This window comes from Salvelinus namaycush, chromosome 20, assembly GCF_016432855.1.
Source record: "Salvelinus namaycush isolate Seneca chromosome 20, SaNama_1.0, whole genome shotgun sequence".
Lineage (NCBI taxonomy): Eukaryota > Metazoa > Chordata > Actinopteri > Salmoniformes > Salmonidae > Salvelinus > Salvelinus namaycush.
This window is the reverse complement of record NC_052326.1, coordinates 17,799,897-17,827,865: the sequence shown is the minus strand read 5'-3', so window position 1 is coordinate 17,827,865 and position 27,969 is coordinate 17,799,897. Positions and strand designations below refer to the sequence as shown.

The 27,969-nt window shown below is 43.3% G+C and overlaps 1 protein-coding gene across 1 annotated transcript in view; it reads right to left on the bottom strand.

The window, feature by feature from the left end:
- Nucleotides 1-9,715: 9,715 nt before the first annotated feature.
- The window catches only part of LOC120065097 (succinate--CoA ligase [GDP-forming] subunit beta, mitochondrial-like), a 138,067-nt gene continuing 119,813 nt past the window's right edge, over nt 9,716-27,969 (bottom strand). Inside the window, exons 10-11 of the mRNA XM_039015815.1 lie at nt 19,999-20,119; nt 9,716-10,951 (exon numbers count right to left, since the gene is read on the bottom strand). Of these exons, the coding sequence (XP_038871743.1) occupies nt 10,836-10,951; nt 19,999-20,119 (237 nt within the window). The 3' untranslated portion in view covers nt 9,716-10,835. The remainder of the gene's footprint in view (nt 10,952-19,998; nt 20,120-27,969) is intronic.

Below are 27,969 nucleotides of genomic sequence, written 5' to 3'. Positions count from 1 at the left end.
ACTCACAGTGAATTCAGTCCACACGAAAAGCAGACATGACCCTCAGACTTCGATGGTCAACTTGAAAGGATCGCGGGGAGAAAAAAATTAAATAAGATGGTGTCTTTCATAAACTTCAGATCGAACTGCATTAGCTTGCATAAAATAAGGTTAATGAGGAAACAAACCTGTATGAACATCACATCTCATCTTCCCCAGACCTTTTTGCTGGGGCCCCCTTCATAAAAAAGGCATCAGGCGCTGCTTTTTAATGATTGGTGAAATCATAAAGATTTCAGCTCATTATTGCATCACATCTCAGAGCCATTATGCAGGAACACATTTCCTATTCAAAGAAAAGCTCAGGCTCATCTACAGGCAGTCAAACAGCATGGAACGGATACCCACAACTATTACACCCACTCAAACCAGTTAGTTAACATTCATGACCTACCACAGTAGCGTCAGAGAGATGAACTTGATAATATTAGGGTTATAACTTATTGATTTCATTGTGCAGTGGAAGAACCCTCTGATCCATTCAGGAACTACGGTAGAGAATGGCCCAATGTGAAGCTTACATCAGGGTACAAACTTCACTGGTGTAGAATCCCACTGAGATCACGTTTTTCTCCCATAGAGAAGAAACACTTCCAAATCCTCTATTCCTCCATTTTATAATCAAGCAATAAGGTCCGAGGATGTGTGGTATATGGCCAATATACCACGGCTAAGTGCTGTTCTTATCCACAACGCAACACGGAGTGCCTGAATACAGGCCTTTGCATTGGTACTGTATATAGGCCACATACCACAAACCCCGAGGTGCCTTATTGCTACCTTAAACTGGTTACCAATGTAATTAGAGCATTAAAACTAAATATTTTCTCATATCTGTGGTATACGGTCTGATATACCACGGCTGTCAGCCAGTCAGCATTCAGGGCTCGAACCACTCAGTTTATTTATTTTATACCATGGCATTGTTGAATACTCGTTTCTGATTGGCTTGAAGGGCATTCTAGAGCATGCATTACTTCCCTATAACACACGGTATATCAGCATGGTAGAATTCAATAGCTATAACTCATTCTTACATGTTTGAGCTGCTCTTGAAAGCAAAAGTTTATCCACAAAGTTCATTATTTTCCATAGAACGCATAGCCCATGGTTGATGATCCCTTACGTGATCCACCAGATTAATAAGAACAATGTTCTGAAGATTCTTGGAATGGTCATTCTTTAGTGGTTAAACACTGTGTAACCCTCTTTGATTGAACACTACTCCAATAGCTGTATCTAAGTTAATATGTTAAAGGGGATCTGTGGCATTTGCCACTGCACTTCACGTCCAAAGGCTGTTCCAGTTTGTGTGTGTGTGTTAGTATGTGTTTGTATTAGTGTGTGTGTGTGTTAGTATGTGTTTGTATTAGTGTGTGTGTGTGTGTTAGTATGTTTTTGTATTAGTGTGTGTGTTTCATGGAGAGCTCTGTCCCCTAATGATGCATGTGGACATGGGTCCCTGCTGTAATACAGACAGACAGTGGTAATTGGACAGAGGGACACGGTGTCTTCACCCCACTGCGGCTCTGCCAAGCTAACACCCAGTCTAATCACACGTCCATTTGCATGAAGGGCCCCAAGAATCAGCCTCAATAAAGCAGCTCTGCTTTGAGAAATGAGTTTTTAATCTCTGGGAGGAGATGAGATTCTGACCTCCGCCTATTTGTTTTTACAGTCTCATACTTCTTTCTCTGGCCAAGGAACTGAGGGTAAATTCCCGGCGGCAGGATGGCCGTCTCGCTCTCTAAGAACTGTCATTGTGCATTCATTAATATCAGAGTATCTGACATGCTGGGGAAAATGGCTCATTGAGAAAAAAAGCTACTTGTCTGTGTGAATGAGGCTTTATAAAAGGCAATCAGAGCACTGACAGAGATCTCAGCAGGAGGGAGTTATTGGTGGGGCCGAGCCTTTGGAAAAGGATAGGCACTTATTCGTCTCCCATTGCCCTTGGCTGACCCATGTAATGGAGAATTTTACAACTGGAAGTGTTTGAAATATCCAGTGGATGTAAGTAATGTGCTCATTTAGGAGAGGGTGCCACACTGATCTCACAGAGCGCTAGCGACACACACACACAGACAGAGACACACCACACACACAGATATTGACAATGACATTACAATATTACTCAGTGCAGTCCCCATCTCTGTGCACAATTTTGTATGGGAAGATACTTTTGGGGATTTTATGGGAAACCTGTGTATAGCATGTACAACATTTACAGACTTCCTTTAGTACAGCAAAGGAAATTGATGTCCTTAGATCATACACGGGTTACATCCATAACTACAGTGGTGGTAGATCAGTTGAATGTAAACATAACCCAGGCATCGTCATCTCCAGCCTTGCCAGGCTTTGGAGGCACATCAGGGCTAATGAAGCTGTGTAGTAGGCTACTGTTAGACACCCAATCAACACTTTCTCCAGATAAGTTTGCACTTTTTCAACAAACAATCAGCAGACAAAGCTCTACACATACAAACAAGCATATTTCCATACTCAAACATCCTCCCCGCCCGCCAACCAGAAACACATTCACGTGAACAAACAAATACACTAATACTATCACACGCACACATACGACCCCACACCCTCCCACACACCTTGTTATCACATTAACTCGGGTACACACAGGAAAACAAGTAAACCCACATGCACACTGATTACCATGCCTGCTTGCATCAAAAAGTGTTAAGTGGAAGGGGAGATCTCCACACAAGCCAGGATGCCAAACTTCATCACCTTGTTGTGTGAGTGTGTGTGCTTCATCGCTTCTGTACCGCTTCTGCAGCCTTCATCTCCTCATTACCGCCATGCTTTAGCACATCGACAAAATCACAGGTGACAGGCCACTTTTCCTTGGCGCTCCGCACACTCTCCTCAGATCGTACGCTGCAGTCAAGCACGTTTGACGGCAATAGCACTTGACATGCACAGGCTTCATATATTCACCCCGAGTTTGAGGAAGGAGACGGAAAAAGAGACCGCGCAACCCTCTGGTTATAGCTATTAACTCCCAAAGTCACCTTCAACCTCGCCACGTGCACGCACACGTGCACGCTCGCACACAAAACTGAGACACGTAGACAACGACACAATGTTCTTTTGTGTTTCTTTCTCACTTTCTAAATCGTAGTGCGCGAACTGGTTCGAGTGGTCTACTACCTGTGTGCATTAATGTTTTTTTATATTTTTTATCTAGGTCTATAAAGCCCGTATAACAAACCAGTTTAAAGAAAATGAATGCAGCACATTTCTGAAATATCTGCATTGTTTTGTCATTAATAACCTATTGTTTTAACCTCTCAGGATTTCATGTCCCCTTTCTTCTTTATGGGCGTAAACTCAGAGGAGTGCATTGTGGGACTCTGGAATGTGTGAGCATGTCACAAGCACACCTGCTGAGAAATCCACCAGGAAGCTCCAGAGCCTAATTATCAGGCAATTTGAAACAGCATTATGTTGCTTGTGCTTCTGTTTTAATTAAAGAGGCGTTCAGAGGTCACACCAAATGAGCTTTTAATTAGTGTCAGTGTATCAGTAGATTCCTTCGTTATTGAAGCCTTCTCTCCTGACACCACTTTAAAGATAATTGGATCAAAGACAGCTCACAAACACATACAAATCACTGTCAAAAGTTTGCTCAGGCGAAAGTTTATGAAACAATGGAGAACTAACAAATATTTGAAAAGACGACACGGCTGAATGGCGGGGTGTATTCAGTTCATGCCTCTTTCGCTCACTCTTTTAATTAATAAAGGGCGATTAACTGCTCACTGACGAGAGAGGGAGAGAGAGGGAATGAACAGCTGTCTGTGAAGAGGTACAGTAGCCTGAGAGAGAGAGAGGGAGGGAGAAAGAGAGAGCAAGGGAGGGAGGGAGAAAGAGAGCGAGGGAGGGATAGGGAAAAGGTGATAAAGGCAGAGGTCATTGTTGAGTTTCAAATACTGTATGGCAGTTGGTCCAATATAGGAGTTCATTTCCCATAAGCAATTGCAGACTCAATTCCTTTTTTTTATATCCATGGTAGAAAAGAGTGCAAGAACTCCAAATCTGTTGCCCTTGCAAAAAACATTACATTATTTAGTTGAGGTCAAGATGGATTCGGTGTTCCTGAATCCATCAAATCCTTGACCAACAGAAAATGTTTGTCACTAAAAACAATGAATGAGGTTAAAGTGTCTCCTACCAAAACTTCAAAAAAATCTTCAGCGCTAAATTTCTTGAAGGTAGTTTTAATCGATTTTAAAGTCCTTCAATTACAGACACACTGGCAACAATTACAGGAGAGGGAAATACATTTTTCTGCCGGCCAAATGTTAAGACTTGAACAACAACCATGGACAAACAGAATATAAACCGTCTCAGAGACTTTCTCCCCCTGACATTTTGATTCAGACTCATAGTTGCTTTTTGCCATAAAACCTGTCAGAGTATATTTTTATGGTTTGATTTAGAAGTTGTAAAAATAAAGAGTTGCACACTCTATATATATAAACTCCCAGTAATTCATTGGATAAAACAGCAACGTTTCGTCATCACAGTGCCTTCTTCAGGGTAATGTCATGAATGCTAGAACCAGGTTATGTAGACAAACAGTGCAATTAGTGCAACCAATGACAATAGTGAGGGCTGTGTCATAATTGATTTAGAAGTTGAACAATTAAAGGTGCAGGTGAGAGAAAAAGGACATTTTCAGTGTGCTAGTGTTATAATGAGAAAATAGCCATAGAAATTCAAGGACACTGTCCTGCTTTGAGGGCCTCGTGGATAGTAAGGTAGAGCTTTGCTGCGGAAAATGCTCAATAACACCCCCCCCCCCCACACACACACACACAGTCCTTCTAGCCTCCTACCCTCATCTGTCCACTGCCTTGGCAGCCAAACAAGCCACCTGAAACTCTTATATATTGGACTACCAATGTCCCCAAAAAAGGCAAAGTACAATAGCTGTATGCAATTTACAATGCCATTTGTTTTTTAAGAACTAATATATTAGTGGTTCTTGCCAACAAATGACTCAATAAATAACCAATACTTACCGCAAGGCCAAATTGACCTTATGGTCTAAAGCCGAAGAGCCAAAATAATGTTTTTTGAAGAGCGTTAGTTCTCAGTTTAGAGTTAAACACAAAAGGCAGCTTCATAAAGTGGCAATTACTGTTTTGACATCAATTCTGAGAAATAATAAAAAATCATGCAAAGCTTTCAGAAATCAAAATGAACAATTACATGGATAAATAAAGGGAGTCAAAAAGTGAGGAATGTACTCCTGGTGTAATAATTCAGTTTAATTAAAGAATAAGCAAGCGTGTGTATGTATGTGGTGTTAGCCTGCTCTCTGTCTCAGAAGGTATTAGCCAAGTTAAGAGCTGGGTGTAAATGATCTAATCCACTGGGTGACCTCCAATAGTTCTCCCCTCATCTATATTTATATGACAGTGCTGCACTAATTTTGGAGAGTAAATCAGCGTACACATTTTCTTCTGACCTCTGCCTCTCTTCTGAATTAAACAATGTCAACGTCAAAGCCCACTTTAACAAGCTTTAAATTCCACAGTCCAATCCATCAGCCGGGTTATTTCTGACACACCGTAAGAAGAGCATGAAATAAGGCAATTATTGAACCATCCAGCCCATTTACAAGGCTACCGTAGGCCGCCACCATTCGAAATCTGGGGAAGAAGCTGGACTTGTTCAGAAGATGACACTGCAATGGGAAAGACAAACAAGGTGATACCTAACCACATATGACTTGTAGCAACTTGTGGTATGTTAGCTGTAAAAAACACAAGACAATGTTTATATGGCCCTCTTTCAAACAGCCCCTTAATTTCCACGTATTTGCCTTGTAAATGGGCTGGATAAACCTTTTAGAACTGACAAACCAATAGTGTTTGCTGGCCAATCAATCAATCAATCAAATGTATTTTATAAAGCCCTTTTTACATCAGCTAATGTCACAAAGTGCTGTACAGAAACCCAGCCTAAAACCCCAAACAGAAAGCAATACAGATGTAGAAGCACGGTGGCTAGGACAAACTCCCTAGAAAGGCAGGAACCTAGGAAGAAACCTAGAGAGGAACCAGGCTCTGAGGGGTGGCCAGTCCTCCTCTGGCTGTGCCGGTTGGAGATTATAACAGTACATGGCCAAGATGTTCAAACGTTTATAGATGACCAGCAGGGTCAAATAAAAATAATCACAGTGGTTGTAGAGGGTGCAATAGTTCACCACCTCAGGAGTAAATGTAATTTGGCTTTTCAAAGCCGATCATTCAGAGTTAGAGACAGCAGGTGCGGTAGAGAGAGAGGGTCGAAAACAGCAGGTCCGGGACAAGGTAGCACATCCGGTGAACAGGTCAGGGTTCAGGCAGAACAGTTGAATCTGGAGCAGCACCACGACCAGGTGGACTGGGGACAGCAAGGAGTCATCAGGCCAGGTAGTCCTGAGGCATGGTCCTAGGGCTCAGGTCCTCCGAGAGAAGAGAAAGAGATAGAGAGAAAATTAGAGGGAGCATACTTAAATTCACACAGGACACCAGATAAGACAGGAGAAATACTCCAGATATAACAGACTGACCCTAGCCCCCGCCACATAAATTATTGTAGCATAATTACTGGAGGCTGAGACAGGAGGGGTCGGGAGACACTGTGGCCCCGTCTGACTATACTCCCGGACAGGTTGATTTTATTGGACATGGTAAATTACCGGTAGTGGGATTTTGGTCTGATGAAAGGGATATTAGTTACTGTGCCCACCGTAGGTCTCTCTACTGCAGGTTTAAGGCCTCTAGTTAGGAATCTTTTTCACTATCTGTGCTTTGGACCAAGCATCCAGAAATTTCGGTGATCTTTCAAAAGTAGCCCAGTCTGACCCCCAGTGCTCATGAATTCATTATGGCAATTGTCAGTGAGTCCTTTCAGATCAATCATCTAGATTTTCTCTCTCTCACACACACACACACACACACACACACACACACACACACACACACACACACACACACACACACACACACACACACACACACACACACACACACACACACACACACACACACACACACACACACACACACACACACACAGGCCATGACTGGAACTTGTGTTCTTGTAAAATATTATGTAAAATGGTTAGTAGGCTATATCAGTTCAATAACATAGCCTATTATTTTCAATCTGATTACACTGATAACATCACCAATGTCTCTAATAAATTAGATATGTTTTATATTTCTTTGTAAGTTAATTGGGGAAAACCAGCTTGCAATCAAGAGAACATTTTGCTCTCAAAAAGTCTCAAAAGAAAGGTGGAAAATGAAAATAGAAGTTCCCGGGAAGAATGGACAGAGAAAGAGGCATTCTTACCATATTTCTCCAATGTCAAACCAGTGTGTCTTGTCTGCAAAGAAACGGTTGCTGTGTGCAAATAATTCAATCTTAGACGTCCTCATGAATCTAAGCATGGCACTTTCAATACCTACCTTTCCACCCAGACAGAGGCTTGACCGACGCAGAAAAATGTAAACTTCACCTGCTGGCTACTCGTCCGTTGCTTAACCCAATAACAGAAGTGCTTCCCTAATGGTTAGCCTATTATGTGCCCCCCCACCACTTTCATATATACAAAAAAGCTCTTGTAAAAATGCTCTTGTAAAAATGCACATTGGCCACGTTGGGCCAGTAACCGAAAGATTGCTGGATCGAATCCCTGAGCTGACAAGGCAAAAATCTGTAGTTTTGCCCCTGAGCAAGGCAGTTAACCCACTGTTCCCCGGGCGCCGAAGACGTGGATGTCGATTATGACAGCCCCCCCGAACCTCCCTGATTCAGAGGGGTTGGGTTAAATGCGGAAGACACATTTCAGTTGAATGCATTCAGTTGTACAACTGACTAGGTATCCCCCTTTCCTTTCTTCCTTTCTAAAAGCTGCCTGGGTTTAAACATTTATCTTTTCGGAAAGTGAAAAGCTCAATTAATAGCGACAGAATAGCAAAGTCCATTTTTTGTCTCCTCGAATACTAAAGGCCGCAGCTCAGCTTCAGAATGTCAGAGACTAACCAATATATCCCCATAGGCCTATGCATCGAAGTCACGTCTTTTGCGGGCATTTTAAAGCTTGTTTCTAGCATAAGGCATCACAGAGTTAAGCATTGTTATAGAAGCTTTAAATAATCTGGATACTTTTTATTTATTTCAAAAGCTAACAATCGGTATCCTTTTTGCACTTTTCTTTAACCAAGGGTATGGCATACCCTCACTCAATTCGAGCCTTGGTTTTAACCAAACACACCAAGCCCTTCACAGAAACGGAGGTAAATAAGGAATGCATGGTGACAGTATTGGAGGATGTGGCTATACAGACAAATCTATGGATAGCATAATTGTGTCAGTCAAACAGGTAGGCCTGCGTCTTCTTTTTTTTAATAGGAAGAAATAGGCTCCAACAAAGCCCTGTTGTTGTTTGTGAAGTCTGATTATACCGAGGCCACGCCAAAGCTGTCTGCCCCCTTGCCTTTTTAGTTGACTTTCTCCTGCAATCTCGCTCTTCATGAACTGACGTTAATGATTTAAAAAGTGTCTGTCTCATGACATTGTAATACATCTGGTCTCCAGTCTATGGGCTACAGAAAAGCCACAGAGGCTACTATTCTTTCTATTGTAGGCTACGTGAATTATGTTGGATTAATTTGGTGGAGCACCGCAGCATCTCTCCAACAGCACCCTGATGAGGCGTGCTGGGTGTGGACAAACTACATATTTTGCGCCCCTGCCTTTGTTAAAGTGGGCACTGTTTATCATGGGGCGGCATTAGCGCTCACCGAAAATAGCCCTTATCCCACTGGGCGAGAGAAATTATCATTGTTTTTGGGCAGAATAACGGTGAGGTGTTATGTGTTGTTGGAGGTGCGTCTTGGTCAGTTTAGCTCGGAAAATGCCGCCCTCGTTAATCTCCCGCTCTAGGCCGCTGCCTAATGGGCGTGTGAGAAAAAGTGAGCGAGAGTGTGAGAATATGTACATTTACATTTACATTTTAGTCATTTAGCAGACGCTCTTATCCAGAGCGACTTACAGTAGAGTGCATACATTTTATTACATTTTACATACTGAGACAAGGATATCCCTACCGGCCAAACCCTCCCTAACCCGGACGACGCTATGCCAATTGTGCGTCGCCCCACGAATATGTATGCATAAAGCTTGTGGGAAGGGCATTAGATTCAAATCTTCTCTCTGTATGAGAGAAACTGTATTTTGGATCTACAGTATGTGTCTTGATGTGACTCACATGGAGGTGGCAATTGATCTGGTGGGTGTGGTTGTCCTCTTTGATATTGTGACAGATAATCCATCAGTCAGTCTGACTGACAGGGATAGAATTAATCTCTCTCCCTCACTTTCTTTACAGCTCACTCCACTCCGGCCCATGAAGGACAGTCACTCCTCTCATCCTAGGACACATTCATTGAGATTTATTAGAAGAGCTTTGGACTAAATACATGTACTAACAGCTTTATTAAAAGCTTTGGATTTGAAATGTATCCAGTCGTCAGGTTCAGTCTCCACCAAGGCGGTAAGACACACAAATAGGTGTACAGGACAACTATGTAGAAAACTAAAACCAGATTAACACATACACACAGCATATAACAAATCCACACAGACACAATTTATGAAATATTCACCTTCATTAAGCTCTCAAATGATTCATACTGTACAGTTGACCTAATCTCAACGGGTCGACAAACATTCATGATTATAAAAAGGAAATTACAATGATGTTTTGCTTAAACAATATCTAACACATTGGCCATGTTGGCTGGTTGGCCTCGTGAAGTAGGCACAGATGAATGATCAAAAGGTACAGTACCAGTCAAAAGTTGACACCTACTCAATCAAGGTTTTTTCTTTATTTTTACTATTTTCTACATTGTAGAATAATAGTGAAGACATCAAAACTATGAAATAACACATGGAATCATGTACTAACCAAAAAAAGTGTTTCCCATGTGTATCAAGAATGGTCCACCACCGAAAGGACTTCCAGCCAACTTGGCACAACTGTGGGGAGCATTGGAGTCAACATGGGCCAGCATCCATGTGGAATGCTTTCAACGTTATGTTTGAAGTTGTTTCAAACATAACACTCATCATGTAGTATGAGATTTAGAGTGACCCATGTGTTGCGATTTCACATACCAAGGAGCTCTGATTAAGGCATCAATAAACTGGACTTCAACCAAGGCAAACCCGTGAGGTCACCTACTACAAATCAAAGATAACACAAACAAAACAACATGTATCAAATGCTGATCTCTAATACTCCAGGTGTACCACGTTAGCTACACACCACAGAGCATTTCCTGAATAAAGTTATAGTTTTCTAATGATTTCACAGTGATGGTAATGGCATAGGAAAATGCAGTCTGGAACCTGCCATTTAGTTTATTAAGTCAATGTCTATCATTTTGTGTTATATGGTTTGATAAAACAATAATACCATTGTATGCTTGATTCTATGAAAAGGTAATCATATAGCTAGAGAAACACAGTTACGTTTCTCAGCCTATCAAAATGGAATGCACAATTAAAGAGTCAGGATGCCAAGTCATTTCCTAATGGAGCACCAACATAAATATTGCAGTTATTCATGATAAGACAGGAAGGTGAAAGGTTCGATAGGGCTGAAGGGTTGGTGTACATGCCCTGTGGTTTGGGTGGACTGAGGAGGGGGAACAGGGCGCTCAGAACGAAAGGGCTGGTCAGCATTATGGAAGGCTTGAGGGCCACTACTTCTTGGCAATGGCGGCCACAGCTTTCTTGGCAGCGTCTTCCAGGTCGTTGGCGGCTACAATGGGCAGTCCACTCTCTGACAGGATCCTCTTGGCCTCCTGCACATTGGTCCCTAGAAAACACACACACACACACACACAGTGAATAGCCTATGACGTAGAAAGATGCATATCATCAAACTGACTAAAAAGACACAGAACACAGGAGAAATTAACTGAACCCAATGACGTATGCACCAAAGAAGGATGCACCAAAGAAGGATGCATGGCATAATTTATTGGTAAAATACAACACTTTGTCTGTGAAAGTGTGAAAGCCACTGGTCTTGAAAAGGGCAGAGGGCGTGTACTGTCTTCCATTGGCTGCAGTGGGGGGGGGGGGGGGGGGGGGGGGGGGGTTGAGGAGGAGGCAGGTCTCTGCTGATCTGATCATGTCCCAGTGAAGCTCTAACCATGCAGACACACCCTGAGTCACTATAACCCTGGGGCCTACACTGGTTAACCAACAAAGCAATGATAGAGAAAAGAGAAGCGAAAGAGAGAAAGCTGAAAAAACAGAAGAGAAAAAAAAGCCTAGAAAAAGCCAAATAATAGAAAGAGGCCAGCTGTTTATGTGGTGTTCACTGATTCACTGATTTCACAGGTGAGAACGGTACAGCAGGGAGGAGGGAATTTACATAACGCAGGTGTTCCACATTACTACAGTGTGTGTGTGTGTCCACGCGTCGGCTCGGCTCTCCTGGCTGGTGTTTAATTAAGATTGCATGATGTGTGCAATCTCAGGAGCTTGGCTGTCTAATCAATAGAAGCAGGAATTATATTACCGCCGCCACTTAACTCCTAATATTTCAGCACTTTTGTCCAGTGAGATAATGTCATTCTAAACATATTTCTTGAGTTCTGCACAAAGCAATCAATTGTGTGATCTAAGTAGAGGAGGGGAAGGCTATGGGTAGACACACAGCAAATATGGTATCTAAAGTCCTTTTCGAACCAAAAATCGTAGCTTATTATCCTCCGTCCTCTGTTAGATCTTCATCTCAAAGGGCACTGCTTTCACTCAGAGGCTCAATACACTGTCCTATCAACTTCATTTAGATTGACGAATCACAGGGATCATATTTCTGTGGAGGCCATGGACGGGGCAGGTAGCCTAGCCGTTAAGAGCGTTGGACTAGTAACCGAAAGGTTGCTGGTTTGAATCCCTGAGCCGACTAGGTGACACATCTGTCAATGTGCCTTTTGAGCAAGGCACTTAACCCTAATTGCTCCTGTAAGTCGCTCTTGGATAAGAGCGTCTGCTAAATTACTAAAATGTCAAATTCAATGTTATCAGCTGGTTAACAAATACAATCTGAGACAACAAACATTCCTTTGAATCTTTATATGGGTCTTCACACTGTGCTGCTATACAATTGGTTTCTATATGGAAAGAAAGACATAAATACGGTATGAGGGAATATACTTGCTGGCTCTGTCGGGATTCCTAGAACTAATTCCTACATCTAACACCAACAGACACTTTCTAAGAATCTCATCATACATAGGGTTCAACAAACACACAGCTGGTCAAAAAACAAACAGTGCGTGTTTGTGTGTTTCAGTGACACTGTGTGACTGCAGAGGGTGTGTGGAAAGAGTGCAGTTCCGGAGTGAGCAGCAGGGAGCAGTGTCTGTCTGTCTACAGCAGCAGCCCAGGCTACTGATACTGTACAGGTAGTGTGGTTTCACCTACAGCCAGTAGGTGCTGCCGAAGACCTACTCACAGCCTGGCCTAGAGGAAACACCAGGAGAGACCTGTCCCTTTAAGAAGAGACACACTATATACAATTTCAGTAATCTTTCAGCAGGAAGGAACATTCACAATGTTACAGATAGAAATAGCCTACAGAATGGAATGAGTTCTACTGTGTGGAATAAATAACTGTTAGCTCTATGCAACACAGTGTACTGAAAGAACATACATGGTCAATGCATCCTCCCATACACAGTACAAATAGTGTGTCAATGCAGTTTGTGCGATGAGGACTAGCCCTGTCCAGTACCTTCAGCTGGGATATCTGGGCTGTCAGCCTCCCTCCTGTGGCTGTAGTATGGGGATCTAAACATGGCACTGGGACAGAGCAGGAGCTACACTGGCACCAGGAGCACCAGCCCCAGCCAGCCCTGCCTGAGTTTTCATCTGATTATGATAATTCTCCTAAATCAGGCTGTAGCAGGGGCCTATTGTACCCTGGAGGACTGTCCGGCTGAGGGGAATACACTGCCACAGTCTGGGACCTGGAGGAGGAGGGAGGGCCTCCTGCTCTCTTTCTGAAACTACAATTTTAGTTACTCAGAGCCTATAGTTCCTTCCCTAAGTGTGCATGTTTGAGTGTCTGAGAGAGCGTGTGCTAGAGCGATAAACGGAGAAGCGAGTGAGAGTTTATATTTGTGGTAATGAGCATGTGACAGGCATGCTGGTGTGTCTGAGTGTGTGTGTGTTTGTGTGTTGGTCTGTAGCTAGATAGCAGTAGATGGTTCTATTTAAGCTATAATGACATTGTCAGGACTGACGGAGCCATTTCGACCTCTGCAGGACCACTAGTCCTTTTTTAATTACATTGGAAAATGGCTATATCCCCCCAGTATCCCTGGCCTCCATGCCCAGAGACAGACAGACAGACAAGCAGCAACATAATGGCTGTGTAAATAAATAGCAATGGAATGGCCTGAAGGGAATAATCACTTTTTCACTAGACCCTGTGGTGAGTATAAGGGGAATTTTATTAACACAAACAGACTCATGCATACACAGACACATAACACAAACGCACACAAACACTGAGGTCAGAGTCTCAAGGAGTACGCAGTAGTTCCTCATCGAGCACCTTACATTTAGTGTGTGGGTTTGTGTGTATATTCGTTAAAGCTTTATTCTAAAATGGATTAAATGTTTTTTCCCCCTCACCATCTACACAAAATAGCCCATATTGACAAAGCAACAACAAGTTATACATTTTAGCAAACATTTTAAACTGAAATATCACAATTACAGACCCTTTACTTAGTACTTTATTGAAGCACCTTTGGCAGCGATTACAGCCTCGAGTCTTCTTGGGTATGACGCTACAAGCTTGGCACACCTGTATTTGTGGAGTTTCTCCCATTCTTCTCTGCAGATACTCTCAAGCTCTGTCAGGTTTAATGGGGAGTGTCGCTGCACAGCTATTGTCAGGTCTCTCCAGAGATGTTCGATTGGGTTCAAGTCCGGGCTCTGGCTGTGCCACTCAAGGACATTCAGAGACTCAACCCGACGTCACTCCTGTGTTGTCTAGGCTGTGTGCTTAGGGTTGTTTTCGGGGCTCCCGAGTGGCGCAGCGGTCTAAGGCACTGCTTGTCAATGCTAGAGGCATCACTACAGACCCTGGTTCGATTCCAGGCTGTATCACAACTTACTGAGGCGTGGCTTCCGTCTGGCCACTCTACCATAAAGGCCTGATTGATGTGCTGTAGAGATGGTTGTCCTTCTGGAAGGTTCTCCCATCTCCACAGAGGAACTCTGGAGCTCTGTCAGAGTGACCATCGGGTTCTTGGTCACCTCCCTGACCAAGGCTCTTCTCCCCCGATTGCTCCGTTTGGGCGGAACTCTATGAGTCTTGGTGGTTCCAAACTTCTTCCATTTAAGGATTATGGAGGCCACTGTTTTTTATTTTACCTTTATTTAACTAGGCAAGTCAGTTAAGAACACATTCTTATTTTCAATGACAGCCTAGGAACAGTGGATTAACTGCCTTGTTCAGGGGCAGAACGACAGATTTTTACCTTGTCAGCTCGGGAATTCGATCTTGAAACCTTTCGGTTACGAGTCCAACGCTCTAACCACTAGGCTACCTGGGGACCTTCAAAGCTACAGAAATGTTTTGGTACCCTTACCCAGATCTGTGCCTCGACACAATCGACACAAAGCTCTACAGACAATTCCTTCGACCTCATGGCTTGGATGTTGCTCTGACATGCACTGTCAACTGTGGGACCTTATATAGACAGGTGTGTGTCTTTCCAAATAATGTCAAATCAATTTAATTTACCACATGTGGACTCCAATCAAGTTGTAGAAACATCAAGGATGATCAATGGAACAGGATGCACCTGAACTCAATTTCGAGTCTCATAGCAAAGGGTCTGAATACTTATGTAAATAAGGTATGTTTTTTTTTATTTTTAACCAATTTGCAAAAATAACAAAAACTTTTCTCTTTGTCATTATGGAGTATTGTGTGTGGATTGATTAGGGAATACTTCCAGAATGCACTGTACATCAGGTATGGCTACTGGAATTGGTGAGCTTGACAACCAGGTAATCAGCAGTGTTCATCAATAAACTAAATGACCAATTAATGAAAGCCTGTCCATTCATACAACAACCACTGGCATCAACTTAACTCCACACCTTGTGGCACTCAGCCCTCAATAGAGAATTCAGAAAACAGCCCCTGCTGTAATGACCACAGCTAAACCAAGGATTAAAACCCATCAGGGCTCTGTTTCTACCCAATGGTCATCATGACCTTCTGAGCCAGTCCCCAATTTGAGAGCCAGGGGCCGTTTGTTGCATGTTTGTGAAAAGTGAAACCGCCAATTAAATGTTCTATTTTTGTGTCTTCCAGGAAAACATATTGGCAGAGTGAACACAAAAACACATGTATGTGTGTGTGGTCAAAGCAGTATCGACCACACGGAATGCTGCTTCCTCCATTCAGGAAATTCAAACCCATCTATGGATTTTAAAGGGGAACTGCCCCCTAGAACCAACTTATCTGGTTATAACGGCCTGTGTGTCATTGATGAGCCAGAAATTGCAGTATCAGAATTGACTACATAGTGTAGTATAATTTTGGTCATAAAGTCAGTCTCGTCCAAAACGAGATCTGGAAGTGAGTGCGTCATGACGGGTATTGATGGGTTGGGTATAAATTACATACATGCCCACTTGTGCCAATGATGTCCAACTGCCCAGAGACAACAAGGTGTTGTCCGGCCCAACTGTCATGTGTTGTGGACATGTTGTCAAGTCTCCAACGCACGCACACTTGCCCGGCATAGGAGTGAAAATGGGCTTCCATAAAGTTGGTGCAAACTTAAAAAACATTCAACAATATTGCGCAAGATGGCAAGGAATGGATTACATACAACAAATGTACAACATGATAGCTGTGACTGGTGTGTGGTGATTAACTAGCTAGCTATGATACTGTAATGTACATAGCCTCTCCCTAATGTGTAACGTCATAGAAAGGAAGATATGGCTAGCGAACATTGCACATGACGATAAGGTTTGATAGGATGTAACGTTAGCCAGCTTGCTATCAAACATGTTTCAACTCAAACTAAGCTAAGAAGATCCCTGCTAACTAACGTTAGTTATACAAGTTAGGTAGCTAGCTAATTTTATGAGAACAGGCATGTTGTTAGGGTTAGCACATGCTCTCGATAACTCAGGCCCTGGTGGTATTCTGCCTTTACTGTGATGGAACTTGGAGTCATGATCAAAGGCTAGGTTAGAAATAGCTAGCTAGCATTCGGGGGCTTCGTCTGCTACTAGTGCAACATGCCTGTTCTCATAAAAGTCTATTGTGTATATTGTTGGGCAAAATAAATAAATGACGGACGGTACTTGTCCAGTCTGAGTACCAGTACGTGTCTGCAAGCATTCAGCAACGTAATGTTACACAGCTGGTTGCATAGTAACGGCGTCAGTGTCACGGCCTGAATCTAGTCTGTACTTAGTTTATTAGTATAATTACTTCCAAACTAAAGATATACGTTTATTGAGTGATGATATTTAATTCACAGGCTACTTCCAAAACCTGGTGGATTTGTTGTTCAGCAGTGTTGTGGAAACCCCCCTACCATATCAGACAGTACGTGACCAGGCACCGGTCCCACTTCAGGTTGGTCGCATTTGATCTGGTCATAGGTCAGAATACTGTGACTTGTCTGTCCTGGAATTCACCTTACAATCATTGACAATGTAATCAGTGCCGTATCAACTCTACCTTGTTTTTCTACAGGATGGGGGACAGGAGAGATTGTTTGTCATGGAGTCCCCTGACTAAAAGACAGGTTGATACAGATGTCTGAACTGGGAGAGACCTTGCACTGCACACTGCATAACAATTACACAAGACACATCTATTACTTTTCATCATCTTTTGTTATTATTGAACTGAATGGTGGGGGGAGCCTGTGTATTCTTCAAACGTGTCAGGGAACTGTCTTATATGGGACACCATACGAAGGGATGACGACTAACATGTACCAACAGACAACATGCTAATTGGTACAGATTCTGAAATGGGCTGTGAATGACAATAGAAAGGGAAAGGGGGATACTTTGTCAATTGTACAACTGAATGCATTCAACTGAAATGTGTCTTCCTCATTTAACCCAACCGCTCTGAATCAGAGAGGTGCGTGGGGCTGCCTTAATCGACATCCACGTCATCGGAGATGAAAGACAAGTGTAATATTTGCACATTGTTATATCAGCAGAACACTGCTTCTACAGTATTATGTGAAGGATGGTTTAATCTACATGGAACTGTTACACTGTAAAGTTATCAAAACACGTTGTTTAGAATATCTACATATACTGAGTTCACAAAATATTAAGGACACCTGCTCTTTCCATGACAAAGACTTACCAGGTGAATCCAGGTGAAAGCTATGATCCCTTATTGATGTCACTTCAAATCCACTTCAAATCAGTGTAGACAAAGGGGAGGAGACCGGTTAAATAATGATTTTTAAGCTTTGAGACAATTGAGACATGGATTGTGTATGTGTGCCATTCAGAGTGATAAAAAGGTTGAAGTGCCTTTGAACGGGGTATGGTAGTAGGTGCCCAGCCACCGGTTTGTGTCAAAAACTTCAATGCTGCTGGGGTTTTCATACTCAACAGTTTCCTGTGTGCACCAAGAATGGTCCACCACGCAAAGAACACCCAGCCAACTTGACACAACTGTGGGAAGCTTTGAAGTAAACATGGGCCAGCATCCCTGTGGAATGCTTTCGACACCGTGCGTCCATGCCTTGCCGAATTGAGGCTGTTTCAGGGCAAAAGTGGGGGTGCAACTCAATATTAGGAAGGTGTCCTTAATGTTTTGTACATTGTGTAAGTTCAGAAATTGCACTCATCTCATATTACTCCTGGAGGAAACTTGGTCAGTAGCTACAGAGTGGTATGAGAAGAGTGCCATCTTCCTGCATCTCACATCCAGCTGTATTTATTGAACTCTGCCTGCTGAACCCATGGGTTGAGGCAAACTCTGTTATATCCAGGATGGAGTGTGATGCACTCCACCCCTCCTGCCACCTGACTGCACCTGTCCATAACCTGTAATACATTACATAGATAGAAGGGACTTCATCACCCACTGGAGACTTGAAGACAGAACCTCACCCAGAGAGCTGTGCATGGCAGTGTGTGTTAGACAGCCAAATCCTTAACATAGACCATAGAATGGAATGTCATGCTAATTATTGGACAGCTGAAGTTCAACCAAAGGTGTGTATGCTCTTTGTTCTATCTGTGGTTGTACTCTACACAATACATTTTCATTTGCTAGGTAAAGTGTAGGCATACAGTCTATAAGCAAATCAATATGATAGCCTGTTTACAGCAAACACACCCACTGATTTTTTGTTGATAAATGTACCTATACTCAAGCTGGGCAATAACATTTGTACAATGTTCACATGTAACCTACACCTGTAGGGATATTCATTCTGGCATTTGTCCCCCAGGAAATATCTAACAGAGAACAAAAGCAGAGACGAGACCAAACTAGCCAGTGATAGAATATTGTGTTGATAGCTGAGCTGACTGAAGACAGTCCATGCTAAATATCAGCAAGCTTGCTAGATATACTAGCCAGCTGTAGCTATCCCCAAGCTATGCTAACTAGCTGCAGTCGGGTTGGCTAAACAAGGTCAGCGCAGGCTTTAGACTACACATATAGCAGAACTGAATTAGCAGATCACCTTGAGATGGAGTCAGTCAGGATGGGAGAAGTTCTCAACTTCAAAACCTCTCTCCTTAGCAGAGCTAGAATAGCTTACCTCATTGTTACTAAGTTACTCACTACTGCCGTTGTTTGCTTGTTGTAATTGAATGGCAAAGACACACCCAAGAAACAGCCACATTAAACCACATTAAAAAGACAACTTTCGTTTGAGCTTCAGTAATGGCCGCTGCACTTCTTACTTAGCACCGGAAGAAACACACGCGGATTAGGAGTGCAGTTTACCTTTAACATAATAACTTGCCTCTTAGCACTGTGTCCAAACAAAAGGAAGCTGGGTTTGTATAGTAACTGCCACTAGTTACTAAACTTTCCACCAAAACAAAAGGTAACCTGTATTTGTCTACATTTTAGCACGGCCAATGCGTACACAGTTGGTCCTTTCCTCATTTTCAAAGAATGCTAAACTGCCCATACAGTATTTGTAGACTTACCTTATTGTAACTGGCCTGGTTGTGTCCCAGAAACAGTAGTGCTGACCTAAAAAGCATGGGGATGTGAGAGACAAATGGAGTGCTGTGAACTAATGGAGAGAGTCCCCTGCTCTTTCTCTGGACAAGGCCAGTCAGCTGTTTCCTGCCAATTATCCTAATGACCAGCTGGGTCCCGCTGTAACGCCCAGGTGTCATGGCGACACACCGTAACGCACGGCAATGCCGCCTTATTAGCATACGCAGGTGAGAGGTGACCCAATCAACGCCGTCTACATTGTTATTCTGGTCGTCGTCGCTAACAAGCTCTGCTGAACGTGACACACGTGATAAATGGATTGTCTTCCTCACCAGTAAGAGGACCACACTGGACTGTCATATGAGAAAGAGGTCGTTCTAAAATAACTTACTTAAAACGGGAGTAGCTTACTGCACCGAATTCAAGAATAAGATAGAGAATGAGACCCGTGTGAAATAACACAGACAGTTCATAGAAAGTGCTAAGGTGCATGTGACACAAGAGTGGAGTAGAGGTCTGGAGTAGTGAAAGAAATATGGTGTTGAGTACAGATAGAGCACGTGGGTGGTAGTGTGTAGAACAGTCAAACAGTGCATAGGTCGGGTGTAGAGTTGTGGTTGTAGCACCACCTGTACTGTACCCACCTTCCAGCCTGACAACCAGAGGCACTTTGAGCTCCAGCTCACGGCAAGCCTTGGTGATACCGTTGGCAATGATGGCACAGTTGACGATGCCCCCGAAGATGTTCACCAGGATGGCTTCCACCTGTGGCACAGAGAACAGGAAATGGTTTTAATATAGTCCTAAAGGAGGAAACATTCAGATTTATACAGTACTATACTTTTATTCTAAGCTGTACAGACACCAATCAGTATTGCACATATTGATGTACCAAAAATGTATACAGTAATGTGAAAGGGCGTGCAAAGAATAAAACAGTAAAACTCAAGACAGACTGTGTGATGTCTGGCGAGGTGATTACACTAACACATAACACAGTAATTACCCTGGGCAGTTGTGTGGAAAGTTGAGTGTGAGTAGACAGGATTAATCCTGCATGTTTGTTTATAATCTCTGCTAATCTGTAAACGCTGCCGTGTGTGAACGGTGTGTGTGTGTGTGTGTCTGTGTGTGTGAGAGAGAGATCGAGAAAGAACGAGAGCGGTGTGTGTGAGAACCGTGTGTGTGTGTGGTAATGATGTTTACACACAGAGAAACAGGATCAGGGGCGTGTAGAGAGATATTAGGAATGCCCATGATACTTCATACAATAGACTGCACTAAGGGCAACAGGCCTTTCAATCTCTTAGGGCCACATCGCTGAAATCTAGAGATCTGCGTGTGTATCAAAAAAGAGCAAGACTGTTTGCCATAGTGACCCCTGTTTTGAATGTAATGTGAACAGACTAACGAAGAATTCCATTGTCGTTTGTTGAGTGTGTTATTCATGCATTAAGGCAGTGAACATCGCATCTTCGCCATTGTATACGTCCTCTTTGAGGACGTATACAATGGACGTATACAACACTGTACGTGTGTGCGTGTCAGACAGCCATATTAATGTGGAGCAGCTGTCATTCTCCAAGGAGAAGCAGTCCTCAGGTGGCTGTGTTGTTCATTACTGTCATCTCTGACTGATACCACACTATTAGAGACACAGCGCCATCACCAATAACACAGGGACAGCCCTGTCACAAAGACACGCACACACACACACACACACACACACACACACACACACACACACACACACACACACACACACACACACACACACACACACACACACACACACACACACACACACACACAGAACATATTGGTTCTCCACAGAACATTCAGTCTACAGTAAGTGAGAGGCAGAGTGAGTGAGAGAGCTGGTGTGAGAAAGACAGCTTCATTGGTTATATAAAACAGTTCCACTGTCTGCCTTACATCCTGCTAGGTTACATCTGAAGCAGGGCCTGAGTGTTCCTTTCTAAAGGTTCATGTTACCTCCACAGCCTGGGGGTGTGAGTGTGTGTTCCCCTTGGCCCTGGGTAGCTCTCGCCCCAGGCACAGACTAGTTTAATCCCGGCACTGCTTCTGCCCAGTTACAGCATTACATTCAGACAAAAATCACAGAGAAGGAGGGAGAGAGAGACAGAGGAGATAGCACTAGAAAGGAAGAGATACAGCGAGCTAGGGAGAGAAAGAGAGTGTGTGAGAGAGACGGACAGAGTGGGGACACTGTGGCTTCTGGTGGGTGAGATCTGTCAATACTCCAGGCTCTGCTGAACCTTAGCCCTGCCATTGATCTCTCCCTGTAGATCATTAGATGATCTAGCTATACTCTGAGGACACCACATTGGGAAGGGTATATCTATGCATCAACATACATATTACACTCGTATAACCTTATAAAATGCCACTCAAGCAAGCCTAATCAATGCCCATGATCTGACTTGTGGACCACTTTGGTGGCTCCCCAGTGTGGTTTATAGTAACAACACTTGTGGACAATACAACAATAGAAATCCTGTTCAGTAAGACAAGCACATCTCACATAATCTTACCTTCACCCTGTGGTTTTGTCTGTTTCTGGCAACACACAGAACGATTGAAGTTACCCATGAACGCTAGGGGCTGATTGACAGGCCACAACTCAGGGTTGCGTGGGTAACGATCCAGCGACAAACTGGTGAATGTCCTGCTATTCAGTCTCCTCACCACTGGGGGGCAATAGAGATCAAGACGCTGGTTCTGGAGCCCAGTACAACAAGCCCTATTCTGTTGCTATCAGCAGTACATTTTTCAATCCCGGCTCTATTGAGTAGCACCATATTTTTACCTTTCATGCGTCTCTTTATGACATCTACGTATATTAAATGATACATCAGACATGATTTATGTATGCTAGCATGCAAGTAAAAGCATTTTATATAATTATTTTATGGCTTTACCTCAGTGGAGTTTCGTAATTCAAAAACACGGGAAAAAGATTCCCAGCCCCCCAACCCATGTAAAGGGGATACATTTTTGCCACACTGTCTTTTTTATGGTTGCAACAGAAAGATTTGAGACGTTAGGCTAAGTGGCTGCTTTGCATGATGTATTGCTGTCTCTACCTTCTTGCCGTTGTCTGTGCCCAATTATGTTTGTGCCACGTTTTGTGCTGCTACCATGTTGTGCTGCTGCCATGTTGTGTGTTGTGTTGCTGCCATGCTATGTTGTTGTCTTATTACTCTCTTTATGTAGTATTGTGTTGTCTCTCTTGTTGTGATGTGTGTTTAATCCTATATTTTTATTACATTTATTTATATTTTTATTCCCAGCCCCCATCCCCGCAGGAGGCATTTTGCCTTTTGTTAGGCTGTCATTGTAAATAAGAATTTGTTCGTAAGTGACTTGCCTAGTTAAATAAAAAATAAAGTGTTATCACAAGCTTGATTCTAATGTTGAGATTGCAAACCAAAAATCTATTGTTCAGCTACACACAGAACATCTCAGGACCCCGAGCGTGGGCGAAAGAAACTGTAAAACCACTGTCGTACTGAGTGAAGTAACAATGAAACACAAATCCAGAACACTGTGACTCCCTCAGATACTAACCACAGAGGTAGAGTAGAAAGCTGAAAAGCAATGCTGTGGGTTACAGAGTCGATACACTAGGTAGGCGATACACTAGGTAAGCACACATGACCAACTGCAGTCACACAGCACCACCATGAGCACTTAAATTTCTAAAACACACAGCTAAGCTCCTGGTATCCTCCGTGTTCATGAACTGGATGAAGATAATACAATACCACATTCAGAAAGCTCTTTTGCCAACATGTTACTTCACATCAAGCTTCAATGAGCTTTATACTGCGAGGGGGTAACGTGACATATCCACCACCAATGTGTTGCACCTGGGTGATGCACAACAGCCATTTTGCACCTGAATGTGTACTAGATATTTGCCAGGCCTACAGTCGTGGGCAAAAGTTTTGAGAATGACACAAATATTAATTTTCACAAAGTCTGCTGCCTCAGTTTGTATGATGGCAATTTTCATATACTCCAGAATGTTATGAAGAGTGATCAGATGAATTGCAATTAATTGCAAAGTCCTTCTTTGCCATGCAAATGAATTGAATCCCCCAAAAACATTTCCAATGCATTTCAGCCCTGCCAAAAAAGGACCAGCTGACATCTTGTCAGTGATTCTCTCGTTAACACAGGTGTGAGTGTTGACGAGGACAAGGCTGGAGACCACTCTGTCATGCTGATTGAGATTGAATAACAGACTGGAAGCTTCAAAAGGAGGGTGGTACTTGGAATCCTTGTTCTTCCTCTGTCAACCATGGTTACCTGCAAGGAATCACGTTCCGTCATCATTGCTTCGCACAAAAAGGGCTTCACAGACAAGGATATTGCTGCCAGTAAGATTGCACCTAAATCAACCATTTATCGGATGATCAAGAATTTCAAGGAGAGCGGTTCAATTGTTGTGAAAAAGGCTTCAGGGCGCCCAAGAAAGTCCAGCAAGCGCCAGGACCGTCTCCTAAAGTTGATTCAGCTGCGGGATCGGGGCACCATCAGTACAGAGCTTGCTCAGGAATGGCAGCAGGCAGGTGTGAGTGCATCTGCACGCACAGTGAGGCGAAGACTTTTGGAGAATGGCCTGGTGTCAAGAAGGGCAGCAAAGAAGCCACTTCTCTCCAGGAAAAACATCAGGGACAGACTGATATTCTGCAAAAGGTACAGGGATTCGATTGCTGAGGACTGGGGTAAAGTCATTTTCTCTGATGAATCCCCATTCCGATTGTTTGGGGTATCCGGAAAAAGCTTGTCCGGAGAAGATAAGGTGAGCGCTACCATCAGTCTTGTGTCATACCAACAGTAAAGCATCCTGAGACCATACATGTGTGGGGTTGCTTCTCAGCCAAGGCAGTGGGCTCACTCACAATTTTGCCTCAGAACATAGCAATGACTGAAAAATGTTATCAACACATCCTCCGAGAGCAACTTCTCCCAACCATCCAGGAACAATTTGGTGACGATCAATGCCTTTTCCAGCATGATGAGCACCTTGCCATAAGGCACAAGTGATAACTAAGTGGCTCGGGGAACAAAACATCGATATTTTGGGTCCATGGCCAGGAAACTCCCCAGACCTTAATCCCATTGAGAACTTGTGGTCAATCCTCAAGAGGCGGGTGGACAAACAAAAACCCACAAATTCTGACAAACTCCAAGCATTGATTATGCAAGAATGGGCTGCCATCAGTCAGGATGTGGCCCAGAAGTTAATTGACAGCATGGATTGCAGAGGTCTTGAAAAAGAAGGGTCAACACTGCAAATATTGATTCTTTGCATCAAATTCATGTAATTGTCAATAAAAGCCTTTGACACTTATGAAATGCTTGTAATTATACTTCAGTATTCCATAGTAACATCTGACAAAAATATCTAAAGACACTGAAGCAGCAAACTATGTGGAAATTAATATTTGTGTCATTCTCAAAACTTTTGGCCACGACCGTATATACTGTACTGATGGCTTAACAGACTAGGCGCTGCAGTAGAACCACAGAGCCACCGTAGACCTGAGTCTTTAAATGTCACACTGATTAATGGCAGAAGTGAATTGGAGTAAAGTTAGAGTCAATCCCTTTATGTCAATTGCTTTCAATCAAAAGTCCATTTTAAATGTGATCCAGCCGATTCCAGCGCAGACTCAAACTCTAACCATCACACTAAAGATGAATTCAAATCCACTCTGACGCAATTCAAAACCTCCCAGACCTCTAAGATCAGAGTACATTGTAGTATTCTCTGATTACCCCTGTGATACAGGAGCCGCTTTGGAAACATTATCATTTGAGTTAGGATAAACATATGCTATTTCTTGATTCGGTGCAGAGCAGAAAGGAAAAAAGTATATTGTACCAGGATCCTTTGAGAACCTTTGTGCCTTTACCGTATGAGGAGTACTTTCTGGTCCAGTGAATGATTAAACATAACAGGATCATAACTGCCGCCGCTCCAATACCCTGTCAAGGCTCTTTCACAACTGGGAAAGGGCTTCACTGGAGAAACAGTCTTTTCAGACTCTATTATCCAGCCTGCTAACTGCATTTAAGACATGAAAAGTAGCCTGGAAGATTCTACACTGACAGAGGAACTGGCATTTCCCCAGAGTGTCAATGCATTTTATAAAACACATTTATATTTTATGTTCAACACACAGAGGATGAATGTCATGATTACCATCACTGACAGGTGATACGAGTAAACACACAACATTATAACCCCACAAGTCAAAATTCTACCCGTTTGATACCTACAAAATGCACACCACAGGGAATGCAAAATGGACATGAGAAGAAACCATACTATTCTCCCCTATAGACTTGTCAACACCTAAAAACATATTTCCAACCATTCACTTGAACTAACCAGCATTGTATTTTCTCTGGCTGCTGCAGGGATCCCTGTGGTGAGTGTGTACTGCTGAATTATCACTCTGACACACATTTAGCATTGTGCTTCACACTAACAGCAGTCTACCACGGTTGACCACTGCTAATCTGTCAGAGGAAACACATCTCTCCCTTTGTTACAACCTAGCAAATTGTGCAGAAATGTTTGGAAATCCTTGGTCTCTCTGATGCCTATTAAGGGCATTGTTCTGCTTTATCTGGTGACAGCAGCCTCCTCTGACAGGCCTGCTGGTCCTGGCCTGTTTATTCCTGCTCCTCCACAGGGCTGCAGTGCCCAGCCTAGGGGTTAAAGGTTAATATGCAGCCTTTCCAAATGAAGACAGCCTATAGGCACTAATCATCCATCTTCAAATGAGCAGTTTTCTGTTGTGGGATGGGGCCCAATTCTATTTAGGTCCCCACGTCCTCCCACAGGACACACCCCTTTAGTGTTAACAGAGCCAATTCGGATAGGTGAGCACAACAGTTTGGAAGCCCCACTTCCCCTATTCCTCCAATAGGCTAAGACATCACCATATAAAGCAGAAATGGCGCTCCCAGTTCTACCCAAAAACACAGATTGAACCCACCTCCCAAAATTACTGTCACTTCTGAGGTCACAACACATACATGGTCAGGCATACAACACGCATACACAGTCTGCATATTAAATGGCATATGTACGTGTGTGTTTAGTTCAACAAACTGCAATTTGGCCTGGACGATAAGACAGTTAATTTGATGTAGTTCGTCTTTGTATCCTTCTGGCTTTCTATTTTGACACCATCTTGTCAAATCTAGGCTATTTCTCTCCCTGCAAATGCATTCCCTGTGGTGTGCTACTCCTCTGGCGCTGGGCCAGGTGAGATGGAGAAGGAGAAAGGGAGAGATGGAGAGAGGGAGAAGGGCGGCGAGGTGCAGTGCGGGTCGTGGCTCCTATTGAATGCTGGGATTGGGCCTGGCGAAGCAGGATAAGAGGGAAATAATTATCTAGCCTGTTGAAGCATGACAGCTCCTCCTTGCCCAAAGTGAAAGAGATGGAGCATTATGTCAAAGAAGCCTGCTCACAAACAGACATCTTGACACCACCATCTGAATTTTCACTTCATGTTAAGGAACGCTCTGCAACTGACAACTGCCAGAGAGTTTCAAGTTCCTTGATGTCCACACGGTCCAAACACACCAAGACAGTCGTGAAGAGGGCACGACAATACCTTTTCCCTCTCAGAAGACTGAAAATATTTGGCATGGGTCCCCAGATCCTCAAAAAGTCCTACAGCTGCACCATCGAGAGCATCCTGACCAGTTGCCTCACTACCTGGTATGGCAACTGCTCGGCATCTGACCGTAAGGCGGTACAGAGGGTAGTGTGTACGGCCCAGTACATCACTGGGGCCAAGCTTCCTGCCATCCAGGACCTATATACTAGGCGGTGTCAGAGGAAGGCCCAAAAAATGTACACTAGTCAGAGGAAAGCCCATAAAATTGACAGACTCCAGTCACCCAAGTCACACACTGTTTTCTCTGCAAAAGCACAGCAAGCGGTACGGAGCGCCAAGTTCCTTAACAACTTCTACCACCAAGCCATAAGACTGCTGAACAATTAATAAAATGGCCACCAGACTATTTACATTGACACCCCCCCCTCCTCCATTTGTTATGTACACTGCTGCTTCTCACTGTTTATTATCTAAGCATAGTCACGTCACCCCTACCTACATGTACAAATTACCTTGACTAACCTGTACCCCCGCACATTGACTCCGTACCGGTACCCCCTGTATAGCCTCGTTATTGTTATTTTATTGTGAAACTTTCCTTAACTCTTTCTTGAACTGCACTGTTGGTTAAGGGCTTGTCAGTAAGCCTTTCACTGTAAGGTCTACACTTGTTGTATTCGGTACATGTGACAAATAGTTGGATTTGTTCGATGGGCGGGGGACGTCTCTACCGACACAGGGAAAGATAGCATTACTGCATCTTTTACAGGGTTAACTGCATATATACTGCAAACACTGTCTCTCTGAGTAATACTTTAGATAAAGAAATGTGTGCAAATGCCATTTGGAAGGTATTTGCATATATGAAAGTATGGAAACTGTAGTTATAAAAATGGTTGTAGAAGAAGTTATACGATTCTGTACAGCACCATTCTCTAATTTCTT